Genomic DNA, 25,794 nt, shown 5'->3' on the forward strand with positions numbered 1-25,794 from the left:
ATATATATATATAGGCTTCGGTCAAACAAATTTGGGCTACCAGAGGCCAGCTGTTTCAGAGGGATGTCCTTTGGGAGATGGCTGAGGTCTGTTGAAGCAGTAAGGAAACAAAATGAAGTGGAAATGTTTTGGGTTTGCAAGCCATGTAATAGTTTTCAGCCCAGGTCCTCAAAACCCAGAGATCCTGCCTGTTTGCCCCCTTAACATCTAATCAGGGGATTTACAGTGTTGCAAATTAGCATCATGGCAGGTATCAGTAGGAGACAATATAATAAATACAGCAGCATATTGTGTGCTGAGAACCACTATTGTAAACTATTTAGGCTATATTTGTATCCTCTCACCACAGTTTTTATTCCAGTCACAGGTAAAGTCCCTTGGTGTGAGCCATCAGCCAGTTGAGATGAACAAGCAAAACATCCATCCTCACTGTACCCACTCACTGGCTAAGTCAATTCAACAACAGTTCTTCACAGGCCTCCTTAGCTGAACACCAATCAAACACAGCAGGAGTAATTACTTCCCAACTAATTCCCAACCAATGAGATCTCAACATTTGCATCAGTCAAACTCTGAGCTGTTCAATGCTATTTGGACATTATAATCTGACTCATAAATAAAGCACAAGCTGCAAACTCATCATTTTTATTTCCATATAAAAAAAAGGTTTAAACCAGTTACATACAGGTAAATAAATGCATGTCGATACACAAATTACAGCACTTTGTCCTAAATGTTAGAGGATACATTTTGCATAGGCTGCAGTCAACCACATGTATAAATCCACATCCACGCAAACAAGAAAACATAGTGTATTTCATTTCATGAGGTAAAAATCTTAATTCCAAACTCATATACGGTACGAGTTATAACATAGCTGCCTGTTGTGTTGTTATCTTCGTGTATTGGAATATGTGTTTAATAAGTATGGGATTATTTGTTGGTTAATATTTGCAGTTGTACAACCAGAGCCTCAGTGGCTTATGCTGCGATGTCCTGGTTGTTGGAGGTGGAATGAGTTATGTTGGACTCCTTGGCGAAGACGGTTCTGGCGCTGAATGGCGTTACGAGACATTTGGTGTGGGTCTGCCCAGGCCTTAGCCTTCTGGATGCAGGTTAACTGTGTCACTTCTTCCAAAGCTTTAGGCTGAGAAACAGAGCCTGTGATGGCTCGACTGGTGGTGCTGCTGCTTTGAACTGTGGGTTCTTGGTCTAACACACTGGAGGGAAACAAAAGCAAGTATGTGAATCTAACAAACTGAGTCGGTGTTCATCAATGCAAGTTAAAGGGATAGTTCTGATCTTTTGAAGTGGGGTTGTATGAGGAAGTTATCCGATGTCACTGTATTACCTACAGTAGATGGCTGACAGCACACATCCAGTTTAGAGAAGCAGACGGGAGTCCCAATACGGAAGCTAAGCAATGTACTGCTGTGGAGAGGGCACGCAGCAAAACATATTTTAACCCCCAGAAAGAGCCCTACCTAAAAAAAATAAAAATAAAATCAATATCAATTTAAGTGTACGCTGTATTTAAAATATTTTCACTGCTCCACCTTGCCATCTGACACAGGGAATTGAAGCCATTGTCTATGCTCTCTTCAAAGCCACCAGACTCATTTTACCTCGCAATGGATTAGTTTGTTTGTGTTATTGTGTGACTTTGGTGTTTATTAAAAGGATTAGGAACTAATCGCTAATTGCTGTGTGCACCACTCCATAGCAGTACATAGCTTAGCTTCCGTGTCGGGACTCCCGTCTGCTTCTCTAAACTGGGGGCACCTGCATGCCTCTACTGTAGGTAATACACAGACAATGGATAAATACCTCATAACAACCACACTACAAAAATGGGAATAAAATTGTGTTTTAAAGGTCCCATGGCATGAAAATTTCACTTTATGAGGTTTTTTAACATTAATATGCGTTCCCCAAGCCTGCCTATGGTCCCCCAGTGGCTAGAAATGGCGATAGGTGTAAACCGAGCCCTGGGTATCCTTCTCTGCCTTTGAGAAAATGAAAGCTCAGATGGGCCGTTCTGGAATCTTCCCTATATGAGGTCATAAGGAACAAGGTTACCTCCCCTTTCTCTGCTTTGCCCGCCCAGAGAATTTGGCCAACCCATGGGAGAGAGACATCATGGCTTTCAAACGAGAAAAGTGGCAGTTGGTCAAGGCCACACCCCTACACCTTGCCCCGCCCTCTCTCCTCCTCAATAGCTACAGACACAGAAATGGCACATCCTAAGGAAAGCTCATTGTGGGACTGGCTCTAGTGGCTGTAATTCTGCACCAAGGCTGAATTTCGGGAAAGAGACTTCAGATACAGTATTAGGGGACTACTAAGGCCTATATAAAAGAGACTTCAGATACAGTATTAGGGGACCACTAAGGCCTATATAAAAGAGACTTCAGATACAGTATTAGGGAATCACTAAGGTCTATATAAAAGACACTTCAGATACAGTATTAGGGGACCACTAAGGTCTATATAAAAGAGACTTCAGATACAGTATTAGGGGACCACTAAGGTCTATATAAAAGAGACTTCAGATACAGTATTAGGGGACCACTAAGGCCTATATAAAAGAGACTTCAGATACAGTATTAGGGGACCACTAAGGTCTATATAAATGAGACTTCAGATACAGTATTAGGGGACCACTAAGGTCTATATAAATGAGACTTCAGATACAGTATTAGGGGACCACTAAGGTCTATATAAAAGAGACTTCAGATACAGTATTAGGGGACCACTAAGGACTATATAAAAGAGACTTCAGATACAGTATTAGGGGACCACTAAGGTCTATATAAAAGCATCCAAAGAGCACCATGTCATGGGACCTTTAACTGCAATATTTGAAATGTTTATTGTTGGTATACAGTTAAATTATTTTTCCACCCTCAAATGTAATATGGTAATGATTTCTTGAAAGGATTCTTCCTGCTCCCTCACCTCATGTCAGTTTCCATGTTTGCAACTGCGTCTCCATGAAGAGCAGAGTTTGGTGGTTGGGTGTCAGTCAGCTCTGCAACCTGGTTCTCCGCTGAACCGGCCTCTGTGGAGACAGAAAGAAGTTTTGTCATATACCTATAACCAATATTCAATATACAGTAATAAAAAAAAAAATCTCTAATAACAATTCTCTAGCTAAACAAATAACAGGTGAGTTATTGAAAAATTAAATCTATGGCATATCTTTTAAGATGTCCTTCTTTGTGTTTAACTATTTGGCTTAATTTGCTTAAAGGAAGTACCTCTAACATGGGTCTATCATGACATCACATTTGACATCTACATACTGTTCAGTGCACATTGTAGGAAAAGATGCGACTGATTCTACTCTGGCTCAAAAGGCCCGAGTCTTTTAAGAACCACCGGTCACTTCTCAAAGTTTCCCCTTTAAATATTGTGTTCGTTGAAAGGCAGACCAGGAAATGAATACTCAGGATTCGTTCAGTTAAACTATAACAATCTTTAGTAAAATGATGCAAAATGCATATGGATCAGCCGCTCCTTCGAGAATACGACTATGATTACATGGAATGATTCTGCAAAAATGCCAGATTATGATTTAAGAATATAAAGACATCCTTATGATTTTTGTTATATTTATTTCAACCATACTGAATAACGTGACTGACCTTGATGACTGACAACAAGCCACCCTTCTTCCACCACTTCTCCAGACGTGGCATCGTCAGGGGTTTCCACCTCTCCCCCAAAAAACAGACGGGTGATTGTTTTGAACATTGCTATTTTCTTTTTGTCTTCCCTTGAGGTATTTGTCTTTGCTGTTGTTCCCGTCTTCCTTCCCTTCTTTGTTCAGCAGAAAGCTCAGGTGTTGTGAGAGTCTTTATCTGCTAATGACAAGAAAAATACTGGCTCATGGAGTCCTATGTTCACACAGCACCATTGCTCCCTTCAGTAATGATGATCCCTGTTTGACTGTTTGGGAGTGATGCCAAGAGACCCATCCTTTATTATTATTTTTTCAAAATTCAAGCAATCTGGGTCAGCTGACTAGGATGTCCAATTACATTTGTTGTGGTTTCAATAATGATGCCCACTCCCTCAGAATTTCATTGTTAGGGTCCATCTGTCTCTAGATATATGGGGGAGGGGCTTTTATTAAACATATTGTGAGTGCAAAGCCTCTGGTCTGCACCTCGACTTAAATGGCTCCATGTTGAGCAAGTGCACTTAATTAATAATTAATATGGAATTAATTTCTGCAGCGCACACTACTGTAATGATGTCATCTTGCTATTGTGTTGCGTTTTCTCTCACTGCCATGCAATGCGATACACATCACAAAAATAATACGATTAAAACACTACTGCAGCCACAGAGATCAAGTCTCCACTGAATCAATGTCTCACTCACTTACTGAATTCACATGTTTTTTAGACATCATTTCAGGTCTTTTGGTCCCAAAGTGGCTTGCAGTAATATATCGTTATACCTTCCACGGCTGCAACCAAACTAACCTTGACAATCTGCAGTATACGTCAAATCCAATTTTGGGCCAATAAACCAATAAAATATGTATCTATGTCAACAACTATGATATTGGTTGTGTATTGTCTCACATACGCAGTCATACATTCCTGTAAATGAACTGTAACTCTGCAGTGTCCTTACCTGTCTCAGTTTCAGTCGCAGACCATTGTGTGGTGGTGTCAATTGGCAAATTTTCAAAAAGGTACCTTAATTGTTTGCCTATGAAAGCCTGTAACTGTTACAACCAGACAAAACTGTTGTTCTTCTGCATTTCAAATCTCCAACCGATCACAGACAACAGAAGACCCGCCCATGTCCCCGCCCACCAGGAGTAACACACCAATCAGAGGCCGCGGACTAAGACTGCGCTTTAATTTGATTCTTGTAAAGCTCTCAAACATCTCTGTCAAAAGTTAATTTTCACACTTATCCGTTGTTGGTTCTTCGCACGTCTGTCTAACCTGCACCATGGTTAATATCCGAAGCAATGATATCCACAGTAAATTATTTGACCAAATAAAACTATTTGTGTTCAAATTAACCTATACTACAGTTTTTTACAATCACTTTGGCACTAATTTCAACTTGACGTCATTTTTCAAAACTCTAGACACAAAACTCTAACACTTTTTTCAGTTGCTTGGATACAATACACATAGACCTGAGATCATTTGTTCATTTAACAAACATCACCTGTTCAGTATGACACAACTTAACATCAAAGTACTACTATTTTAAAAAGCAATTCACACATTACATTTCAGATGATTGTCTATTCATTTCATTACAATGATCTAACTATCAGTCGATACAACTACTCAAAATGATAAGTAACTGTTGCATTACTCTTAATGTATAGTTGTATGGAAACAGACAAACAATATTCCATGTTTAGATGATGAAAGTTTCAAGATAACGAGATTCATTGTCACCATTTAGTGTGGAGCAGGAACCAATTAGACTACATTATCTGTGGATGTAATATTTTATCATCATTCTTTACTGTAATGTATTACTGTTTATCAGACACTGTTTCTATGGTCCCATGTACCATCTTTGAGACTATTTACAGTATTGACAGTACTGCACTGTATGCATGCAGGCCCTTATATATATATATATATATATATATATATATATATATATATATATATATATATATATATACATATACACACACACTGTATATATACATATACATATATACTTGTACCACATTGTTCGCCATGCCCAAATGTTTTTTCCAAGATGTTTGGCAAATTGCAATGTAGATGACAACCTGTGGCCAAATCCACAAGACAGAGTTGATGAATATGTAGAAGTACAGTAATCACTTCTTTGTTTAGCTTTTACAGTACAAGCAAGTTGAGGAACACTGCATTTGATGTTTTACAGTACTGTGTTTTCTTTTCTATTTTGTAGCTAATTATTTAGCTTTGATTCAAATAAATCTATGTTGTGATCGTACTGTATTGTTTTTCATCAATACATTTCAGGTTATGGTCAATGAATCCACTGTGTCTGTAGTATTCTCTCTACTACTGCAGTACTTTCACAGGGATGTATTTACATCTAGTACCATAATGAAACATGTATCACCTATTTTGTACTACAATATTTAAAGATTGTACGAACGATGACCCAGTGAAATTATGGGTAGCTTGTGTGTGGGTGATCTAAAGTATTGTTTCAATGGTATTTCACAATCAATTTGTCTTTTGAACCAATGATTGTGCAAGTGCAATATTTCTTTAAAGATATAAATGCACAATGCAATGTTTTGAACATTGGACAGCCTAGTGATGATCGTTTTGAGTTTTGTGTCTAGAGTTTTGAAAAATTACGTCAAGGTTCTGAAATTCGTAGCAAAGTGATCGTAGAAACTGTATTTAAAATTAAAATTAAACTAATTAAACTAGTCTCTTGATAAGTGTGTGTGTGTGTGTGTGTGTGTGTGTGTGTGTGTGTGTGTGTGTGTGTGTGTGTGTGTGTGTGTGTGTGTGTGTGTGTGTGTGTGTGTGTGTGTGTGTGTGTGTGTGGTGTGTGTGTGTGTGATCAGACTCGATGATGGAGACCAACTTATTGATGTACCGTAGTAGGCTTTTTAGGCACGTTGAATAATTTTCTTCAGTAAATCTAACTCTGAGTAGCCTACTTCAGTATTGGTGATGCTCTGTGAAAGTGGCTTATAATGTTCAAGGTGAAGGGCCACATGATGACATGGCACTATAGGCCACTATTCAAATTCAATATAATCACAAAAAGCACAAAACAAGTCAAAAAAGTCACTGCACACACTTTTGGGGCTTTTGGGGAAATGTTTAATACCTGGAGACACAAGAAAAACAAACTCCACAAAAAAAAGAAAAATTAACCTTCACCTGGAAAGACTAAATTTTTTTCTGATTTGTATTTTTTTATTTAAATGGAAAGGGTGCACCCTTTCAGTTTCATTTAAATTACAGCATATTTACCAAAGAACTTTGCAGCAATACTTAAATAGTTGCACAAATTATGCTTTTTACCCCCAGCAAACACACTGCTAAACAATTAATGCGGTAAGAACACAGTGGTGAGTGTTCATCTGCTAGCATCCTGTCCAATTTGTAGTGATATTGTTGCTGTAATATTTCTAATCCTAACTTGTATTGACAGCATATCAGCAGTCCAATATTTCAATGTTTTAATGAACATGAGGAGTGGACAAAGTCAGGTCAGTGGGACAAAATACAAAAATAACTGATTAATTTTTACTGTAGCTGTGTGAAGATATTATAGAGACCAAGAAGACCTATGGGACAGAGGCAAAACACAGCCACATTTCCGTCACGCGTTGTTTAAATCTGTCATTTTACGGCTGACACAACTTTGGATAGCTATCCCTTGAGATTGTATCGGTGCTCTGATTGACTGGGACCCTCTGTAACAGCGCCACCCAGTGTAATGGCATGGACTGGTAAAATGTTATTACTCCCTTCCTTTCAGAAGATGGTGCAGTTACTCTACTAAAGTTGTTAAAAGGCTCCAAGACTGGGACGGCCATGTGTTATCAAGGTGTAGCTTCATTGAATTACGTTTGGCTGGTCCGATGACACTGGCACGCCACCAAATTAACACAGTAACAGTCTTACAACACGGGCCACTCTGAGAATAATAACTTTCATGAAATATTAATGCTTACAGTCATAACTTAAGTGTAATGGAAATGAAATATTGTGCACATTCATGATGTTTTTATGTTTAGACCTCATTCCCTTCTTAATTCCCCAAATGAGGGAAAGACTTGTGACTGAGTATGAGAACAATACCAAAGTCATCCAAAGACATGCATACTTGGTGAACTGGAGACTTTAAATGAATCACATGTACAGGTCTGAATGAATGGGACTGTGTTTATCTATGCACTGTGCTGGACTGTCGACCTGTCTTGTCGGCTGCAGAGGACAGTTTGATAATGTTCAGCACACATTAGAAACAGCAGGAATCCCCTAACATCTGTAGTCATACTTGGTGCTGTAGTGTTTAAAAGAATTTATCTATGTAACACAACTGGCAAATTGCTTTTCATCACATTTTCAAGTATCTAACTGCATTATTGGACCACACATTGTGACGTGATTATTTATAACATTCACGCGGCCATTTACACATAGTCATAATAATTTGCTACTGTTCCTTCACCTTCTCTTGTCTGCAGGTCAACATCAATGGATTCCCGTGTGTAAACGCGGTTGAAGCTCATGTTTTTGTTGTTGTAAAGTGCGTGAGCGTGAAGGCTTCATCCTGCGCATTTGAGCAGTGATACAGGAGGTGGGGAGGTGGGGAGGGCCCTCGGGGCGTGCACACCCCTACCGCCTGTGTCAGAGTATTTCAGAACAGAGGCCAGTATTTAGTCATTCCGCATGAAAGCCATACACACACTTTCCTGCTCAAGTCCACTCTAACTTGTGGACTATAGGAAGATATTTCTCTGTTTCCTGCGTATCCGAGGACCACGATTTGTTTTACCCTTTTTTATTCTTGTAGACACTGTGCGTCGTGACCACAGGATACTTTTACGCACAATTATTTAACACTCACAAGGACAATGCCTCGATCTTTCTTGGTCAAAAATTACTTCGCGAAACAAAAGCCAAACTACAGTGAACTGGAATGTCAGAATGGTGAGTTGAGGATCTTTTTATTTATTTGTTTATGAATTATGAAATCACAAGTGTTTACGCTTGTGCGCAAACTAACTTAAGCACCTCTTTTTTCTCAAGTGTAGTTGTGATTGTTTTAGTTAAATGTACCTACATTTTGGAAAAACTGTTTTTACTTTTTGTGCCTGGTTCAGCTACCAACCCGGCTACTCCCCGTTCAAGTCGGGGCCCGTTAGATGCACTTTCCCCCCTTTCTGCAACCAGACAGAGCTCCATTCATGTTACAAGCCCTTGTGAATACGTGGGAGGAAACGGCCCATGAAACCTTCCCATGGCTCCAGCTTTTTGCTCAGTAAATGCTGAGAAAAAAACATGAATGTATCACTTAAATGAATACAGGCAGTATAGGTGTAGTTGGTGGAAGTTTATAAGACCCCTTTTTAAATCGCGCATTTACTGTCTATTGTGCTATAATTTAATCAAATATCATTGGACTTCATATGTACTGTCTGATACTGGCTTTATGTTTGAACCATCCTCTCCCTTCTGTCTCAGACACTTCACTGGAGAGGTATCATTTTGCTGAGCTCTCATCAGGGGACAACACCTCTACAGCCACCTGCTTCACAACAGGTCTGGTGTGGGACCTAAGTGTCCTGCCCGCCCTGTACCTGCCCACCTCCCAAACAGAGCCCTCTGCCACCCCAGGCCCCCTAGACCTCAGCTCCCCTTCCAGCCTGAGCAGCGGCGCCAGCAGTTGTGGAGAGGAGGATGAAGGACGCACCTCAGATCCCCCCAGCCCCGAACCTGTACACACATATGCCCCTCGCCAGCGGATGAAATGCACCGGCGTTATGCCTATCAGTCCCCCTGAGGAGGAGGAGGAAACAGAGGCCCCCGTCACAGCAGCAAGGCCAGCCTTTCTCTGCAAACACTGCCCCAAAGAGTACACCAGCCTCGGGGCTCTGAAGATGCACATCCGCTCACACACGCTGCCCTGTGTGTGTACCACCTGTGGAAAGGCTTTCTCCAGGCCGTGGCTGCTGCGCGGCCACATCCGCACACACACAGGTAAGACCCATGTCTACAACATTACACATTACAACATTACACCTGGATTACATTATTCCTCATCTAATTGCTAAATTTCCACTTTATTGTTGATTCATGAGTGACGAAGTCAGCGTAGGTGTTGCTGTAAAGCTATCAATCTACATTTGAGTTGCTTTTGAGTCAACAGGTCACTTCTTCATCATTTGGGGTGTGAAGTGGGAGGGTAGGATAGCCATGATAATCAGTTTGATGAGCTCAACACTTGATCAGCAGACATTATCACACAGGGTAGCCCTCTGTAGACCCTGTGCTCATTGATCACTCATTGTGTTTAATGTCCCAGCAACAATGACTCGTCAGCTAATGATCTTATCACGGCTGCTGGGGAAGACAGCAGATTGGGGACACAGGAGTGACAAAAGGTTTAAAGAATGCCTGAAGGCTATCACTGAGCACTTTGTACCTGCAACAACTTGTTCGCATGCTAATCTCATTTGGCTCTGATTGAATCATGCTAATTCCGTCCGGCTCTGACCCCACCAGCCTACCGTGTGCTTCTTTATTATCTTCAGAATGTGTGTGAGGTGTTAATAGAATGCTCTTGTGAACTCAGAGACGCTTGACACTATATAAGGGGTGCCAGTTAAGTTATATGACGTGTTTCCTCCCTTTCTCTGTCCAGGTGAGCGCCCTTTCTCCTGCCCCCACTGCAACCGGGCCTTCGCTGACCGCTCCAACCTGCGGGCTCATCTGCAGACCCATGCTGAGGTGAAGAAGTACCAGTGTGGCGTCTGCTCTCGCACCTTCAGCCGCATGTCGCTGCTGCAGAAACACAGCTCCTCCGGGTGCAGCTCCTCCATGGTGTGAGACACCACAGAGAGAGACAGAGGGTACCCAGTTAGAGCTCAGGGCAGTGGAGGGCTATTGGCCACGGAGAGGGGGTCTACACAAGCCCAGCTGGCCTGTTGATGACACGTAAGGCCACAAAGAACATGAAGTGGATTTCTTTAAGAGACCTGGAGGGAATAAATCCTAATTCTGGATTTGACTTTACAAGCCGTTTAGCTTCTCTGCTCTGTGAAAAAAATACATCTGAGGAGCAGATTTTTTCATCCAATCTAGATTGAGGTCTTGAGGCTGGACCAAATCTGAACTGAGCAATGCTGACACTCACTTGATATCAGCCCATTTGTTGCTATTGTGCCCATTCCAAAGACCAAATATGTAGTTAACTCATTGGGGTAAGAGGTGTTCTTTCCTGTCTCTGTCCTGGTGCTGGCCAGCTCAGGATCATAGCCTAGACACAGCTGCCGAGAGGTAGGGGTGCGTGGGTGGAATAAATCTCTCAGCGTGCCTCAAAACACACACACACACACACACACAGACACACACACACACAAAGCAAATGCACACACAGCTGTCCCTGGTACTGTGGTGTAGATAGACGAGGTGCTAACAGGTGCTACAGCCATGACCTTCGCTGGCTGATAGCAGGTGACTTCTACTGCCCTTGGTTTGCTTAAGAAAAAAGAGGAAGCATGTCATCGCCACAAATTTGGCATCATTAAGTCTTTTTTCAGCAGTGAGGATCATTTTAAGCCTCTATTTTGTCTACATCCAAACCTTCTCGCTAATCTGATGATTTTCAGAGATAGGAAAAGCCATGCTGTCATTTTCCAAAGAAGCTTCACTTTGCAGCACTGCTGCAATATGGATGACACTGCAAGCTATGCACTCAAGGTTAACACAGTGTTAATAATATCAGCCAAAGCCATATTTTGTAACTTAAATGAATTTGTGCCTTGAAATTGTATGCCTTTTGAAACAAAAATGTGCCTTTTTTACCTCAGTTAGTATTTGTCGATTTAAAATTAACATTGATTGCAGTATTAGTAGAAGTTAGAGCCAACAGTTTGAAATGCAAGAAGGCTGGGACCAAAGATTTTTAAGGTTTACACCATGAAGACATGGTTGGCTTATATGTCATCAGAACTCTGTCAATGGACAGTAAAAAGATGAATTTTTTCCCAAACATTTTATGGCAGTGTTTTATAGTGCAATGTGCAGATGATGCGTTATTTCAATTTTGTACCATGCTTGTGTGTTCACTTCCATTTCTTGTATGTTGTAACTGATAAATTTCCATTCAATAAAGTAATTTATGTTTATTAAAACTTGCTCTTTCATTGGCATTAGCATTAAAATCCACACTTGTACAGTTTGATCTCTTATACAAACTGATACAAACTGGAAATGGGCGCAGTTGAGACGTTGGTCATAAAAGGTCTGTTTGATCATTAACTGGGAGATTTCGGTTCAGCATCTTGATATAAGGTGTGGAGAGTGAACTGACCATTGTGGTGAAGCTGAATTGCAGATGTGCAGGTGAACACACTGTGTGATGGACGGGAACAACTGATCGCACCTGCTTCCAGTTTCCACCTGCCATCTACGTCTCACTGTCACTGTGCAAACACTGCTGGATATGTGAATGTGAGTGTGTGTTTGCATGTACCGTGAAAAGAGAACTTGAGTGAAAGTCAACTTCTGTTTTCAATCAATCCCAAGATTTAACATTAATTCAGATGTGCTCACTACAGCTCTTAAAATAACCTTAAGGTGAAATTCTAGTAAGCCATATCCGTGATTGTGTGTGTGTGTTTTTTTTTCCTCCTTAGGGAGAGTATAACATTCTCCTCTTCCTCTGCCTAGACAGTGAGTCATTCTGCACAGGCTGGAGCTGTAGGTTCCCATGGCTCCTCTGCTCTCAGTCAGTAAGTCAGGCCACTAGTCAGTCAGTCAGTTAGTTGGTGTGCGTGGGCTGAGGCCCAGCCAGGCCAGCACAGAGTGAGGTAAGCTGTTCCACGGCACAGTTTCATATTTCTTACTGAGTCAGGGAAATGTACTCACAGTTACCAGCCAGAACGACCACTGCATCATGTAGCAGGGACTCACATCACACACTAAATATCTTATACAGATTCCCAAACATCTGTGCACAAACACCAACCAGGTCCAATATGGAACTAATGTGGGAGTCCCTGATTGTGGTTCCTTTGGCCATTAGGCTCTCATATCCTACCCAGGATGCTCTTGGATAAAAGGGCTATTAAAATATCAGCTGTTGGAGATTAGTTTAGGCCTATAATTCTGATGATGTCAGCTGGTATGTTCTGAGGTGAGGTTGTTAGCTCTGCTAGCAAAGACAATTGGAACAAGTCCCTCATTTAAACTTTACTTTATTCTAAGTTTGCTTTTTCTGATGATTTTCATCTCCCTAGTTTTTCCCATTACCTTGAGTTTTTACTACAATGATAAGGGTGTTGCAGCTCAAGAATTGGTGAGCAGCTTTTATAATTATTTAATATTCTATACATCAACATTACAGCACATCTTGCCTTCTACTATCTTTCTAGTCTTTCGAGGTCACCATTGCTACAGAAGCTGCACAGCCTCATTTGGCCAGTAAAAACTCATACATTCAAATCTTTGCTGCATCACAAGTTACTGTACTTATTTCTGCCTTTTTATAGAGAAATGAAAACACAACACGCTCTCCTTCTTGTTCCTTGGGGAGAGTGGAGGGCCTGGAACTGAAATCTGAGAGCGTTTTCCTGCTGTGTGCTTTACAGTGCCAGAACACTCACTGTAATTTACCAAAAGTGGCTGCTATTTATGCCATAAAGCATGTGTTTAACATTCCTGAACCCCACTGTGTTTGTGTATTCCTTGCTCTCTCACTAGCTCGCTCTCTCCCACTCACTCTCTTGCCTGCCTCTACGACTGTATTTCTATTTGTGTGTGTGTGTGTGTGTGTGTGTGTGTATGTGTGTAGTGAGTGGAAACGGTCCCTACAGAGCAGCAGCCCTTTCCCTTTTCACAGAAGGATCATCTCTCCCCCTCTGAGACAAGGCCGACAGGAAGTGGGAGTTTACATTGGCCTACTTTACCCAAAAAAAGCAGCCTGGGTGGAGGAGCTGCAGAGCTCAAATGCTGTTTCTGCTGCTGCTGCCACTGGTGCACTTTGCCACAACCAGCGCCATGTCCCATCCCCCCCATCAGCTGTCCCAACCATGCCTGCTCTTTTAGCCAAGTTTTCGGGGTAGAGTTGGGTGGCCATGAACTATAGAGTGGCCTTCGGCGCAGCAGCAGTTGGGGCTCATGGCCTGAGAGACAGGAAGAAGCTGTCAACATCTCATAAACAGGACTCATCCTGCACTCATGACACACAAGACCTGGAGAGAATTCTCCCAGGAAAAGCCTTCAGACACTCACTTTAACTCCAGACTGTGGTTCAGCCTGGTGCGTGTCAGTGACCTGATCAAGATGAACCACAACACAAACATTGAAAATGCATACACCACCTTTCACGCTTGTGACCGTCACCTGAGGCTGAGAGTCAGTAGTCATTTTACTGAGAAGTTACAGTCACTTGATAAAAAGCTGATTATCAGCAGTGAACCATCCAAATGTGTCCAAAAGTGTGACCTGTTACTTGGGAATTGCAATGTAAGATATAACCTCAACAGTGGGTTGGTGTGACAAGGCAGACATCTGGGGGAATGGAAGCACAGCCATTCTCGTGCTTTATGTTTAGGAATAGAAACAATGTGCCATTTTGATAGCACTGATCATCCTATCCTCAGCTGTACCCCTCATTCACCAAGATTAGCACATCTCAATGTCTGTCACCTTGTTCAAGAGCACTTCATTACTCTCTAGTGTTTTGGTGTTAAGAACGTCTAAAGTTTTGTGGGAGGTCTTGTCCCTGGTAGATCTTCTGCAGTGTCGTCTCACTCTTAACACAGTAAGATTCAGAGTACTGATGTAAATGAGAGAATGCAGAGCTAATTCCTCTCCGCTGAGCTGCAAACAGGCCTGAGACACAACCGCTGCATCTGGTAAATAAGAAGGCCAACTGCGGTAACACCACAAGTATGCTTAATGATGGATTTGATCAGGCTGTGGAGTTGCCCCAAGGCTGGATTGGAGAAGTGGTTGGGTGGGTTAGGGGATGGGGGTAGGGGGGCATATTAAAGAGTAATGAATCACACACTCAGTCACAGGGTCGCCGGCTATGAATGTGCTCTCTGTTGGTTTTCCTGGAGCCTGGAGTTTACTAACTGATGACGCAGGCTGGACTTGATCAGAGACATGTGTTGCTGTGGACTCGATGCCAGTGAGAAGCATAGCCAGCGAGAGGAGAAGGGGGAGAGGTAGAAGGATGGATGGCGCCTGAGCTTTCTGCTTTCCTCTGTGTGTCCTTCTGGGCTTTGCCTCACACTGGGGCTAGTGCGATTAGAGAGGGGAAGGAGGGAGAAAACAACCCAACTTCTACCCTGGGACAGGAAACGAGAAATTCTTAGAGAGTATCCTGACCCAGCTTTCTTAACTATCGTTACTCCCAAATTCTTGTGTGGCATCTCAGCGAGCTAAGGAGCAGCACGTCTGCTGAACACAAAAGCAACCAAAATTGATTTTCTTCCGACCTTAACAGAATGAAAAAAAAGAGGATCATTGTGTGACTCTTTTTAACCAAACAAGACAGTCCACAGCCATGCTAGCAGCTATGAGAGGCTGCACTTACAATAGGCAATAGGCAGTGGTGATTTGAGCTCAATGCTAAAAAAATAAATGTCAGTATGCTAACGTGCTTACAGTGACAAAGCTTACATGCTGATGTTTAGCAGATATGTTTACCATGTTAACCAACGGTTACATGCTGCCAGTCCAACTTGCCGCCAGTCCGACACGCTTCTATTCCGACATGCTGCTATTCCCTAACCCTAACCCTAATGGAGAAAAAAAATTGCCGGAGTGGTGGGATGTTTGAAAAAATGGAAGTGCCGCCACTCCGACAATTAGACGTCAATGTCGGAGTGGGGGTATGTCGGAATGGATGGCGTAACCCTTGCCCAATTTAGTTTAGCATGTTAGCATGCTAAAATTTGTTAATTTGCCCTAAACACAAAGTACAGTTGAGGCTGATAGGAATGTCATTACCTCTGCAGGTTTATGGTCTTAAACCAAAGCACAAAAATTAAGGGATCACTAAAGTGATAACAATTCATCCTGAGGGAGAAATGGATGTGTGTGCCAAATTCCATGACAATCCAAATAATGGTGGTTGAGATATTTCCCAAATACACACTACAGAAAAAGTCAGAGGATCCTCAGCGTCTGTAGGAAACATCCTCTGGACACAATAGCGCCTTTCACACATGCACTGCAAACCTGAAATTATCTAGACGTTACCCAGCTGAGCTGTATGTGAAAACACAAATGTCTGAATCATTTGGATTAGACATCAACCACTCTTTACCCTGCCAGCTCTCACATAACAGACCGACATTGCCATCCATAGAGGCATGACGCTAGAATGACTAAAAGCAGATAAAATCAGCCCCACATGTTAAACACATACTTAAGACTCCTCTTCACCTGACAATGGAGGTAATATCATATCCAGTTAACTCTGTTCTTTAAAAGCGAGTGGTGAATAGATTTGTTAATCTATGACAAAGACCATTTTATCATGTAAAACAGCACATTCACCTGTTTGCCGCAACGGAATGCACCTGAGCATACTTTCCCATACAAGGTGCAATAGGACGTTGAGTTGTTGCCGAAGGCACTGACATAGTATTATGAAAGAGGTCGTGTAGTTTTCTGCCAACCTGTCAGGACATGTCATGGTGTAACAGTGTGTAAACAGTATCAGGTGGTACGTATTGTCTCCTCACTTGTTCAAGATTTTGATTTGTTGAAACTTAGAAAGCTGTGTGTGAAAAAGAGAAGCACCTACTCGGGCAAGCCAGATCATGCCATGACTAAATGTGTCGCACACGTGAATAGCACTGACAGGAAGAGGCTTGCTAATTGAGTTATGATCAGTGTATTTTGTGTGTCATTTCCCATGAACAGCTTTACGTGTTCACAGATTCTTAAAGCCACACCAGTGTGAGAGATAGAGGTGTCGAGTGTTTCCCATTTGTTCCAATGGAGATCAAAGAAAGTTAAGACGGGAGGTATTGCGCACCACAAACAGATGAATGGCATCAAAACCCTTCTACAGACAGTAAACACCAATAATCTGCTTCATGTACATACACACTCACTCACACACTGAGTACATACGACAGCTGTCATATTGTCATAGATCACTACACATGCTGTCACACTGTCTACAACATCCCCAGATACAAACATACAGACGTAGGTGAACACACAGGCGTACACACTGAGGAGTGCTCGTCTGTGTGGGAGGCCTACGCAGCAGCTGGTTATGATGGAAAACACCCGGCACTCCCACCGACACCCCACAAGCCGTCCCTGTCATTGTGATGCACCGGGGAGGGGGGGGGGGGGCAGCTGATTCCCCAAAGCCTCCAAGGCTCCAGACCTGGGGGAGAGTGGCCTATTCATCAGCGGTCCAGCTTTCAAACAACTCCACCAGTTGATTCTGCACAGTTGGTTCCCAAACAATAGAAACACACACAGGCAAGCAAGGAAGCAGTCGCGCAATCCCAAATCTATGCACGCACACAGACACATGCACACAGTCCTGCACATGTTGAAGCCATTATCCTGTTGCTTGTTAAGTCATTACTCTATAGCTTGTTATTTTCTCAAGCAAGAGAAAGCAATCTATCCACAAAGGAGTGCTGAGAGATTTGCCACCCGACTGAGCCTTGGGATATGGGAAGTTACCCTGAAATTTGAGGAATGTGGTGAGGTCTGAAACCTAAGGAACAGAGAAAAAAAATCATCTTCTAGAACAGCGAAGCTTCTTTCCCGGAGTCTCCAGGTCGTATCTGCAGCCAAGACTGTATGAGATGTCCACAGGGAGGGAGTATTATAGACATTACTGATGACAGTGCAGAAACGTTTCAGTCCACCAATGGAACATGGAGGAACTGACATAGTCTAAGAGCTTTGACATATTCACGGTGGATCTCAGACATCTGGTTTCCATTTCCCTCCTCTCCCAAGACAGTGAGTGCTGGCAGCAGGGCTTTTCAATGAAATCGTCTATTCAACTTCCTGTGCTATCAGTTTAGCATAAGTGTGTGCAGGGTAGTGAAAGCGATGCTCAACACATAGGCAGATAGTAAAATGAACTACACTGCTTTCCTCCAGGGTTTTTTTTCAGCTCCCCACCCCCACGTTACCCTCAGGGTTTACTAGCAGGAACACCCCATGAGCAGCCATTTTCACAGCATCCTCTCCACTCCGCTCCACACTAGGAAAAGCTGCGAGCCAGCACACTCTCACCAAACTGCTAATGAGTGACACATGCCCCCTAGCTCTGCCGCTGACACCTAAGATCAAAGCACTGGAAGAGAAGGGGACTGGTTAAAACATTAAACTCGGACCCCTCATCCCAATCCACCTCCTTTTTGACACCCATGCCATATGTCTGAGGGCAGCCAAATGGTGACGCACCTGTCTTTTCTACATTTAACACAATCAGTGGTGGTGTGGCTGTCTCGTGCTTCCATTCACAGGACCAATGTCAGGGTGAAGCAATGTGTATTCCAGCTGTGTATGATAAGAGATCAGATAACATCATTCAGATATGTTGTGTGAGAGACATGAATGAGACATTGTGCACAGTCAAAACTATTCATCTGAACGCCAGTAGGTGGACAGTCTGGATCAACACTGAATCTCTCGCCCCATGATCCCTGCAGTCTTTTTCGTTACATCAATTGCTTCACCCATCTCCAGCTGAAATATTGTCCGAGCAGTTTCCATACTGCTTAAGGGCGTCAAGAACAGAGCGGGTAGACAGGGAGGGGGGAGGGAGGGGGTGGCCAGGGCAAAGGCAGGAAATCCCAGTGCAGCATGAACTATTTTCCTCCATAGTTCCACCAGAACAGCTCTTTGTACCACTCCCCCACCCCCCTCTATCAGGCCTCTGTCTCTGACAACCATCCACTGCTGTTCTACAAGGCAACCGCACCACTACCACCACTGTGAAAAAAACAATCCAAACCTCTGTCACACACACATGTACGCAGTTCACTCATGGGCTGTTACTCAGCAGTGCTGGGGTTGTGGAGTGAGGATCAAAGCTTGGGGTTCCCCTCCATCTCAGTCCAAAGTCCCACTGTGGTTAGGCCATAGACAGAGAGGCACCTTATTTTGCACAGAGCCCCCAAATGCCAAAAACACTCAAGTATACAAAAGAAGAAGTACACATATGAACTGAGAATGCATCCTTTCCTGCTACATAAATTCAACACAGAGGGAAAATGATCTGTGGCCAATCAAGGCCTTTTTCTTTCTCGTCCTTCTCGTCAAACATTCCTTGGCAATATCCCCTCACAGAATCACTTGATCATCGAGGATGCACATGCTCTTCATGTGACTCCAATGAAGAGATGGCTCTGCTGTGGCACATTGCAAAACAACTCAATTCTGTCCAGGGCTCTCTTTTCACAGTGACACACATTCCATTCATTAAGACCGAAGGGTTAGAGGAATGAGAGAAATTCAGGTCAGTGACACTCATGAAGGACCAGGAAAGCAAATATAAGTGTTTGACTCCCTGCCACAGCACAATACTCTCTGAATGTGTGTTTCCATATTGCAACATCAAATCCAGACACAGTGCTGATTTGTTGCAGAACAGGAACCAGGCCTGTGATTGACTTGGATTTATTTTATGCATCAGTAAGACCCCATGCAAAGACTGAGAGGCCTCCAAAAGAGCCTACAGCCAGGTCCTTTTTTTCTTTTTCCCTGACACAAACTCAGAACTTTGGAAGAGGCAAGTGTGAGTATAGTGGGTGGGAGCAGGCCAGGCACCTTGCAACAGCTGGTCTGAATTATCCGTAGGGTCGGGGGTGGTTGGCTCGGGGAGGTGGAGGGGAGGCATGGAGACTCCTGGCGCCAGGATCGGGCCAGCAGGTCAGGGAGGATGACGATTACCAAAATACTAGCAGGCAGCCATAGCCCTGCAGAGAGGGGGTGTTCCTGGCTCACACCGCTTACAGCTACAGGATGGGAAGGCAAGTGGATGACTGTGGGGGTGTAGGAGTGTGTGTGTGAGAGAGAGGGACGCTCCTACTTCCACTTCCTATGAGATAGCCCCTTCCTGTCATTGAAAAACATAGAGAAACGCCATGTTAATGACTGTTAAGTGGAAGTACCTTCATCAGTGAATAAAAGGCAAGTGTATCAGGGAGTCCAACGCTGTCTTATAAAATGCTACCATATATAAGTTTTCTTTTGCAAAAATGTAACTTTTCTTTTGTTTCTGTTAAAGCCATAAAACCAGCTGCTTGCAAGGTGCAGTTCACTCACAAGGTTCCTTTTGTGCTTCCTCTCAGACTGAGTTGGCCAGATGTAAACAGATTAAAAACTGTGAGGTTAATGGTCACATACAGGAACATGGCTCCCCCCGCTGGTGGAGGTGTAGCTCTGCATCAACAGACACGTAGGATTAAAATGTCACCATGGAGAGTGCATGTGTTTGTTGGTGTGTCAGCGCTAAAAAAAGATGAAAGCAAAGCAGCAAGTACAGTGTCATCTTCAACTATGATAACATCTCTGTCCAAATCTCAAAGACATAATGCATAATAATATTGTCATTATGTATTATTCCATAATAATATTATCAAATGTGTATGATAAAATATGCATTTCTTATATTTATTCATTTTGCTCTTCATAAGACTAGTAGAAAAGCAATGATAAGGCTTAAATCACCTACTATTGTAACTTAAAGTTTCTCAGTCAGAAAAGATTGGAAAAAATATTCGTGGACATCACAGCTCCTGGAGACAAATCCATGCAGATTTGTATCAATGTCTATTTGTTGTTTGGTCTGGCTTGTTAATTGAATGAAAGGAAGTTGAAATGTGCTTGCCCTGTATAGTATTATTTTTTTTAAAGATATTTTTATTGAAGCCTTTTTTTATATGTATAATTTCACAAACAAGGCAAACAAAGGAACAGACATACACCAACCCCCACCCTCAACCCTGGTACAGTAAAAAAAAAAATTTGATAAACAATTGCATGAGTTCACCTTTGGTTACATCTGAAAAGCTAAATAAAATACAATCAAGTGCTGTATGAGGTCATAAAACCATATTAGTTTGGTAGACAAAATATTAAAGGGGCGCAAGTTACATACAGGTGTACTAGTTTAACTTATGTAATGATGGTAGTAAGGCCAAGAAAGAACCCCATATCTTTTCGTACTTCTCTGGGTTCCTCACCTTTCCAGGTGTGCTGTAGGATATTAATTCACTTAACCATTGTCTCTGTGATGGAGGAAATTCTGCTTTCCAATTCTGCAAAATACACTTTTTACCAGCTGTACCCGCAAGTAATATGACATTTTCTTTAGTAAAACTTGCATCTAGAATCTGTATATCTCCCAGAATACATATCCTTGGGTCAGAGGGAATCTTGACATTTGTAGTTTTTGAAGCTATATTAATGATGTATTTCCAATATGTTTCCAAGCTAGGACATTTCCAGAGCATGTGAAGCAAGTCCCCCTAACAGGTTCTACATCTCTAACAGCTTGGAGAGGAGTTGTTTTTTTTTTGGTGCAGTTTAAGTTTTTTTCATTGTCGTTGTATCTCATGTTAAGATCTGATTCCCATTTCTTCTTTGTATTAATCTTATTATATATTGTAAGGTTATTATTTAAAATACCATAACTAGCAGATATGTTAATGTTAAGGTTTCACACGTTAAATGTTTTTCAAACGGGGATTCTGGGGGGATATGAGGAAAGTCTGAGCAGTTACTGCGGATCCAGTGTCTAATTTGAAAATATTTAAATACATTATGTTTGGGAAGTTTGAATTTCTCTGTCAGTTGTTGAAAGTTTGAAAATGTATCTTGGATATATAGATCTTCAAGTTTTTTTACGCCCTTACTAGCCCAATTGCTCATTATTACATCTGTAATCTGATGCGAAATGTTGGGATTATCACACAAAAGGAGTTTTACGAAACAAGAAGATGTTTAGACCGATGACAGCATGAGCTTCACGCCATACAGAGAAAGAGTTCAAAATGATAGGGTTCTTAGTAATGTTTAAGAGGTGTTTTCTTAGAGGTTAGGAAAGGAAGAGACTTCAGCGGAACATGTTTTAATTGGTCTGTATAGTATTCTTTATCAGGCTAATGGAAAGTTGTACAACAGTGAAGCCAGGAATTGGTCTCAGGCCCCCTCTTTTTCACCAAGCCCTCAATCTGGTCAGCATCGTGGTTGAGGTCAAACTCAACCGCATCTTCATCTCTAGGATGGAAACAAGATCATCAAAATAAACGTCTTGGCAACTAGAAAGAGAACAAATGAGGGGGGCGCCTGGTCAGCTCACCTGGTTGAGCGTGCGCCCGTGTACAGAGGCTCATTCGCAGCGGCCGCAGGTTTGTTTCCGACATGCAGCCCTTTGCTGCATGTTATCCCCCTCTCTCTCCCACTTTCATGACTTAATCTGTCCTATCAATAAAAACCAAAAGATGCCACAAAATAACTTTGAAAAAAAAGAACAAATGAGGTACAGAGCAAAGCAGTTTTCATTCATTCACCTACATGTTTTTTACTGGAAAAAAACCCCCCCTCAGAATTGTACATGAGAAAGTTACACATGACTTTCTAAACAATATAACAAGACAAAGGAGGGGGATTGCTGCCACTTCTGTAGTGGCAGCACTTCAAGTAGTAACTTGAAATTGCTACTTGACCATCTCGCTACAAAACGGGAGCATTCTTTAGACCAACATTTGAATCTTTAAGCTTTTTAAAGTATGACTGCCTTAGTGTCATATAGTGACCTCTGCTGGAATGTGGAATCAAAAGCAAAAACAAAATTTTTTTAGTGTTGGCTTTTGTTCTAGTGTGATCAATTTTAACAAATAGCAACGTTTCCTCTTCCAATGCCAGTGAGTCATCTATGTATACTTGTATCCCTTTTCCATACTCAACCTTTTTAATGTCAGAAGTTCATGCAGATCCTTCTATTTCAGAAAAAAAGCATTGTGTGGTTAGCATAGTATGAATAACTAGATCAATACAAAAAAGTCAAAATATAGAGGCAACAAGTAATATGCATATTTCAAAGGAAGTGGGGACATGTGTTTAATGCTTGCTCTGTGGCAGTAGAGGGGAGCATTGATCAGTAGCTTCACCAAAAGAGCAAATTTGCTTCACATTTTACTGACATGCAGTTGCCCACTCCCTCCAAAGGAATGTTTGCATCTCTACAAAAATCCTGCATTGTGTTTTTGCACATTCAGATTTTCTTATACTTTTGTACTGGAATCATCCGCAGATAAGAAGACTCCTCCAGAGAGTCCTACCTCTGATGTTCACACTATTCTGATACTGCCAATTAGGAGATGAAAACAGACTGCTAACACACTGTCGTATTGTGCGCTAAATGTAGTGTGAGAGAAGAGGAGGATTGAGATACGCACAGTGCCAGCTGTCTAAGTGTCTGGCCTGCTGCCGGGAAGTAGCACTTCTCTGAATGCTAAACTGATCCTTCTGTTACGTCTCGGAGAGTGAAGCAAGAGCACAGGGCTTTCCCTCAGGACTTTCTTCACCTGCTCCAGCTCCAGCTTCTTACTGCTCAACATCCTGGGGCCCCACATAGCTCTGACTAGCTGTTAAATGTTGGCAGGATCTCTCAGAGGCCTGTGGTGGAAGCTTTAGGTGGGACTGAGGCTGATGCCCTCTGCTGGTAAAGCTACTGATAAAACTAGAGTCAAGCAGCCAGCCAGTTAAGTAAATCTGAGCTCTCACTCAGATCAAAGAAACACTACATTTAGATTAAACTTTAACTTTCTCAATCGTTGAAGGTAAAAAAGAGAAATGGAAGACAAACGGCAGCCGCTCTTGGCTCAATTTAAACCCAGAACGCCTTGATATCTGTCAGCTGTTGGCACCTTACACCAGGATTCCCAGACATTTTATTTTTTACACCCCCCACATTTACACTACATTACGATATGGAACACAATATTGGTTGAGTTTGTTTAGTTTAATTGAGTATGAGAAGTAGGACTTTGCAGTAAATCACACACAACTACAGCAATGTCAAGGATGACACCATAAAGTCTTATTGCCATTGTGGTCCGTAATTTAAGGCTGCAGGTGACAAGGTGACATCATACTACCAATAAAACAACACATCAAATGCCTATATCATCAATGAATCAATCATCAATAGAATCACTCATCAAAAAAAAAAGTTCTAAAAAATGACATACAAATTATAACTCAGATGACAATTTACAAGTACAAGATACAAGAGATACAAAATACCTTTATTGTTACTAGACTAGTACAACGAAATGTCGTTTGGAGCAAGACTGTAGACATCTAATTAAGGATTAAAAACTATAAAGATACAGAATTTAAGAATTAGATAAATATAAAAATATATACACAGAATAAATCAATAAAGTGTCCAGTACTGGAAGCAAGTGGAGCCAGTACAGTGTTGCATTATTGCACTTAAAAATGGGAGAAATAAAATTAACAAGTAGTTGAGAATAACTGCAATATTGCACTTGAAAATAGGTAGGATAGCTTCTAAACAGTCACAGTGAGAATATAGTCAGTTGCTGCTGTGTCTTCCGCTGTGTCCACCTCTCCCTCTGACCAAGCATATCACATGCAGAATACTTCTATACCTTCCCTTTGCCTCTCTCTAATGTCTGCCTGCTCCACATTCAATAACTGTGAAAAACTCAGTTTCCCCACTGTAGAGTAAATCATTTTACCTATAATCTAAAACTGACAACGTGTAATCTATTGCACTGAAATGTGAGGCAAAGCATGTTGCTAATTAATTCAATTTAAAGAGTCATGTGTTAATAATTATGAGATTACTGTAATGAGATTATGAGATTTTGAAATTTTCATCCATTCGAGGGTCGAGAGTTTCTAACTTCATAATAAGCCATCAGGTCTGCAGTTAAACATGTCAAGAAGTCACTGATACACTTCAATGACACATGTGCACTGCAAAGTTATTAATAAAACGATCTTAGTCTGGATGCACTGCAGCATTTTTTCCATGTGGGTTTAGTCACGAAAAAACTGTATTTCTGATGAAAAAGGAGCTAGATGTATATCAATCATAGACATTTTTCCACACTCTAACAACCTAAATGTTGTTTTTATTGATGACTTATTACTTATACTTATATGGTCCTATATTATGCTAATTTTCAGGTTCATACTTGTATTTTGGGTTACTACTAGAACATGTTTACATTATTTTTCTTATACTGTCTGTCTGAATATACCTATATTCACCCTCTGTCTGAAACGCTCCGTTTTAGCGCCTGTCTCTTTAAGCCCCCCCTCCTGAAAAAGCCCACTCTGCTCTGATTGGTCAGTGTTCCCAGGTCTTTCGCATCTGCGCTCTCCGCATCTCTGCACCGTCATTGCAGTCGGGGAATGAATGTAAAAGCACTCTACCACTTCTACCTATATATAGTATAGTTTTGACTTCACAACCGTGCAGAAGTCTTGATGACTCATTTAAAAGGCACGGTTTCTGAATATGATCTATGTGCATTTCTCTGTGGATTGAGCGTTACTTAAAAATATTTTTACATTGTTGAGATAGCACTTCGGCTTTATAATAAAAAAAGACGTGGAACTCTCACTTTTTACGATATGGCACCGTTAACAAATTATTTATTAGCCATTTATTAGGCCATTATTCATAACAATACAAATAATGACTTCTTAGAATGCTATTGTCAAACTTACACATCCTCTTATTGGCCTAATTTTGTATTACAGATCTGTTTGAGATGCTGAGCCACAGGTCTCTTCAGGTCTTTGTTTTGTGTTTGCTCAAAGCGTCTCCCTGCTTCAGCTGATATTTCCCCTGAGGGATCTGTGTCAGGTTGCTTGACTGGCAACCAAGTGAATTAATTGAACTCGCAATTTGACGGTGTAACACATGTGCTGCCAGTCGGCCTCTTCTTTCGGTGTGTTTGAGCAGTTGTCATGGGCGACAGGTGACGTCCTCTGTGGCAAGAGGTGGTGATAGTGTTAGTGTGTATGCATGCACTTTGGTGTATTTATGTGCGTGTGTGTT

General features: G+C 41.8%; 2 protein-coding genes across 3 annotated transcripts; one reads left to right on the forward strand and one right to left on the reverse strand.

Annotated features, from left to right (window-relative positions):
• Nucleotides 1-629: 629 nt before the first annotated feature.
• On the reverse strand, nt 630-4,813 carry tp53inp2 (tumor protein p53 inducible nuclear protein 2). 2 transcript variants are annotated; one of them, XM_039796626.1, is made up of 4 exons: nt 4,648-4,813; nt 3,648-3,863; nt 2,959-3,061; nt 630-1,220 (listed from the first exon to the last, which is right to left on the reverse strand). In XM_039796626.1, exons 2-4 carry the CDS (start codon nt 3,754-3,756, stop codon nt 974-976), a joined length of 459 nt encoding a protein of 152 aa, XP_039652560.1. In that variant the 5' UTR covers nt 3,757-3,863; nt 4,648-4,813; the 3' UTR covers nt 630-973. The 2 variants fall into 2 exon arrangements, with proteins under 2 accessions (XP_039652560.1, XP_039652558.1); XM_039796624.1 differs by having other exon boundaries at nt 3,648-3,866.
• A 3,570-nt stretch (nt 4,814-8,383) lies between these two features.
• Nucleotides 8,384-11,875, forward strand: snai1a (snail family zinc finger 1a). Its single transcript, XM_039799119.1, has 3 exons — nt 8,384-8,669; nt 9,204-9,719; nt 10,384-11,875. Exons 1-3 carry the CDS (start codon nt 8,594-8,596, stop codon nt 10,566-10,568), a joined length of 777 nt encoding a protein of 258 aa, XP_039655053.1. The 5' UTR covers nt 8,384-8,593; the 3' UTR covers nt 10,569-11,875.
• Nucleotides 11,876-25,794: the final 13,919 nt, after the last annotated feature.

The sequence above is a fragment of the Perca fluviatilis genome, chromosome 4 (genome assembly GCF_010015445.1).
Source record: "Perca fluviatilis chromosome 4, GENO_Pfluv_1.0, whole genome shotgun sequence".
NCBI lineage: Eukaryota > Metazoa > Chordata > Actinopteri > Perciformes > Percidae > Perca > Perca fluviatilis.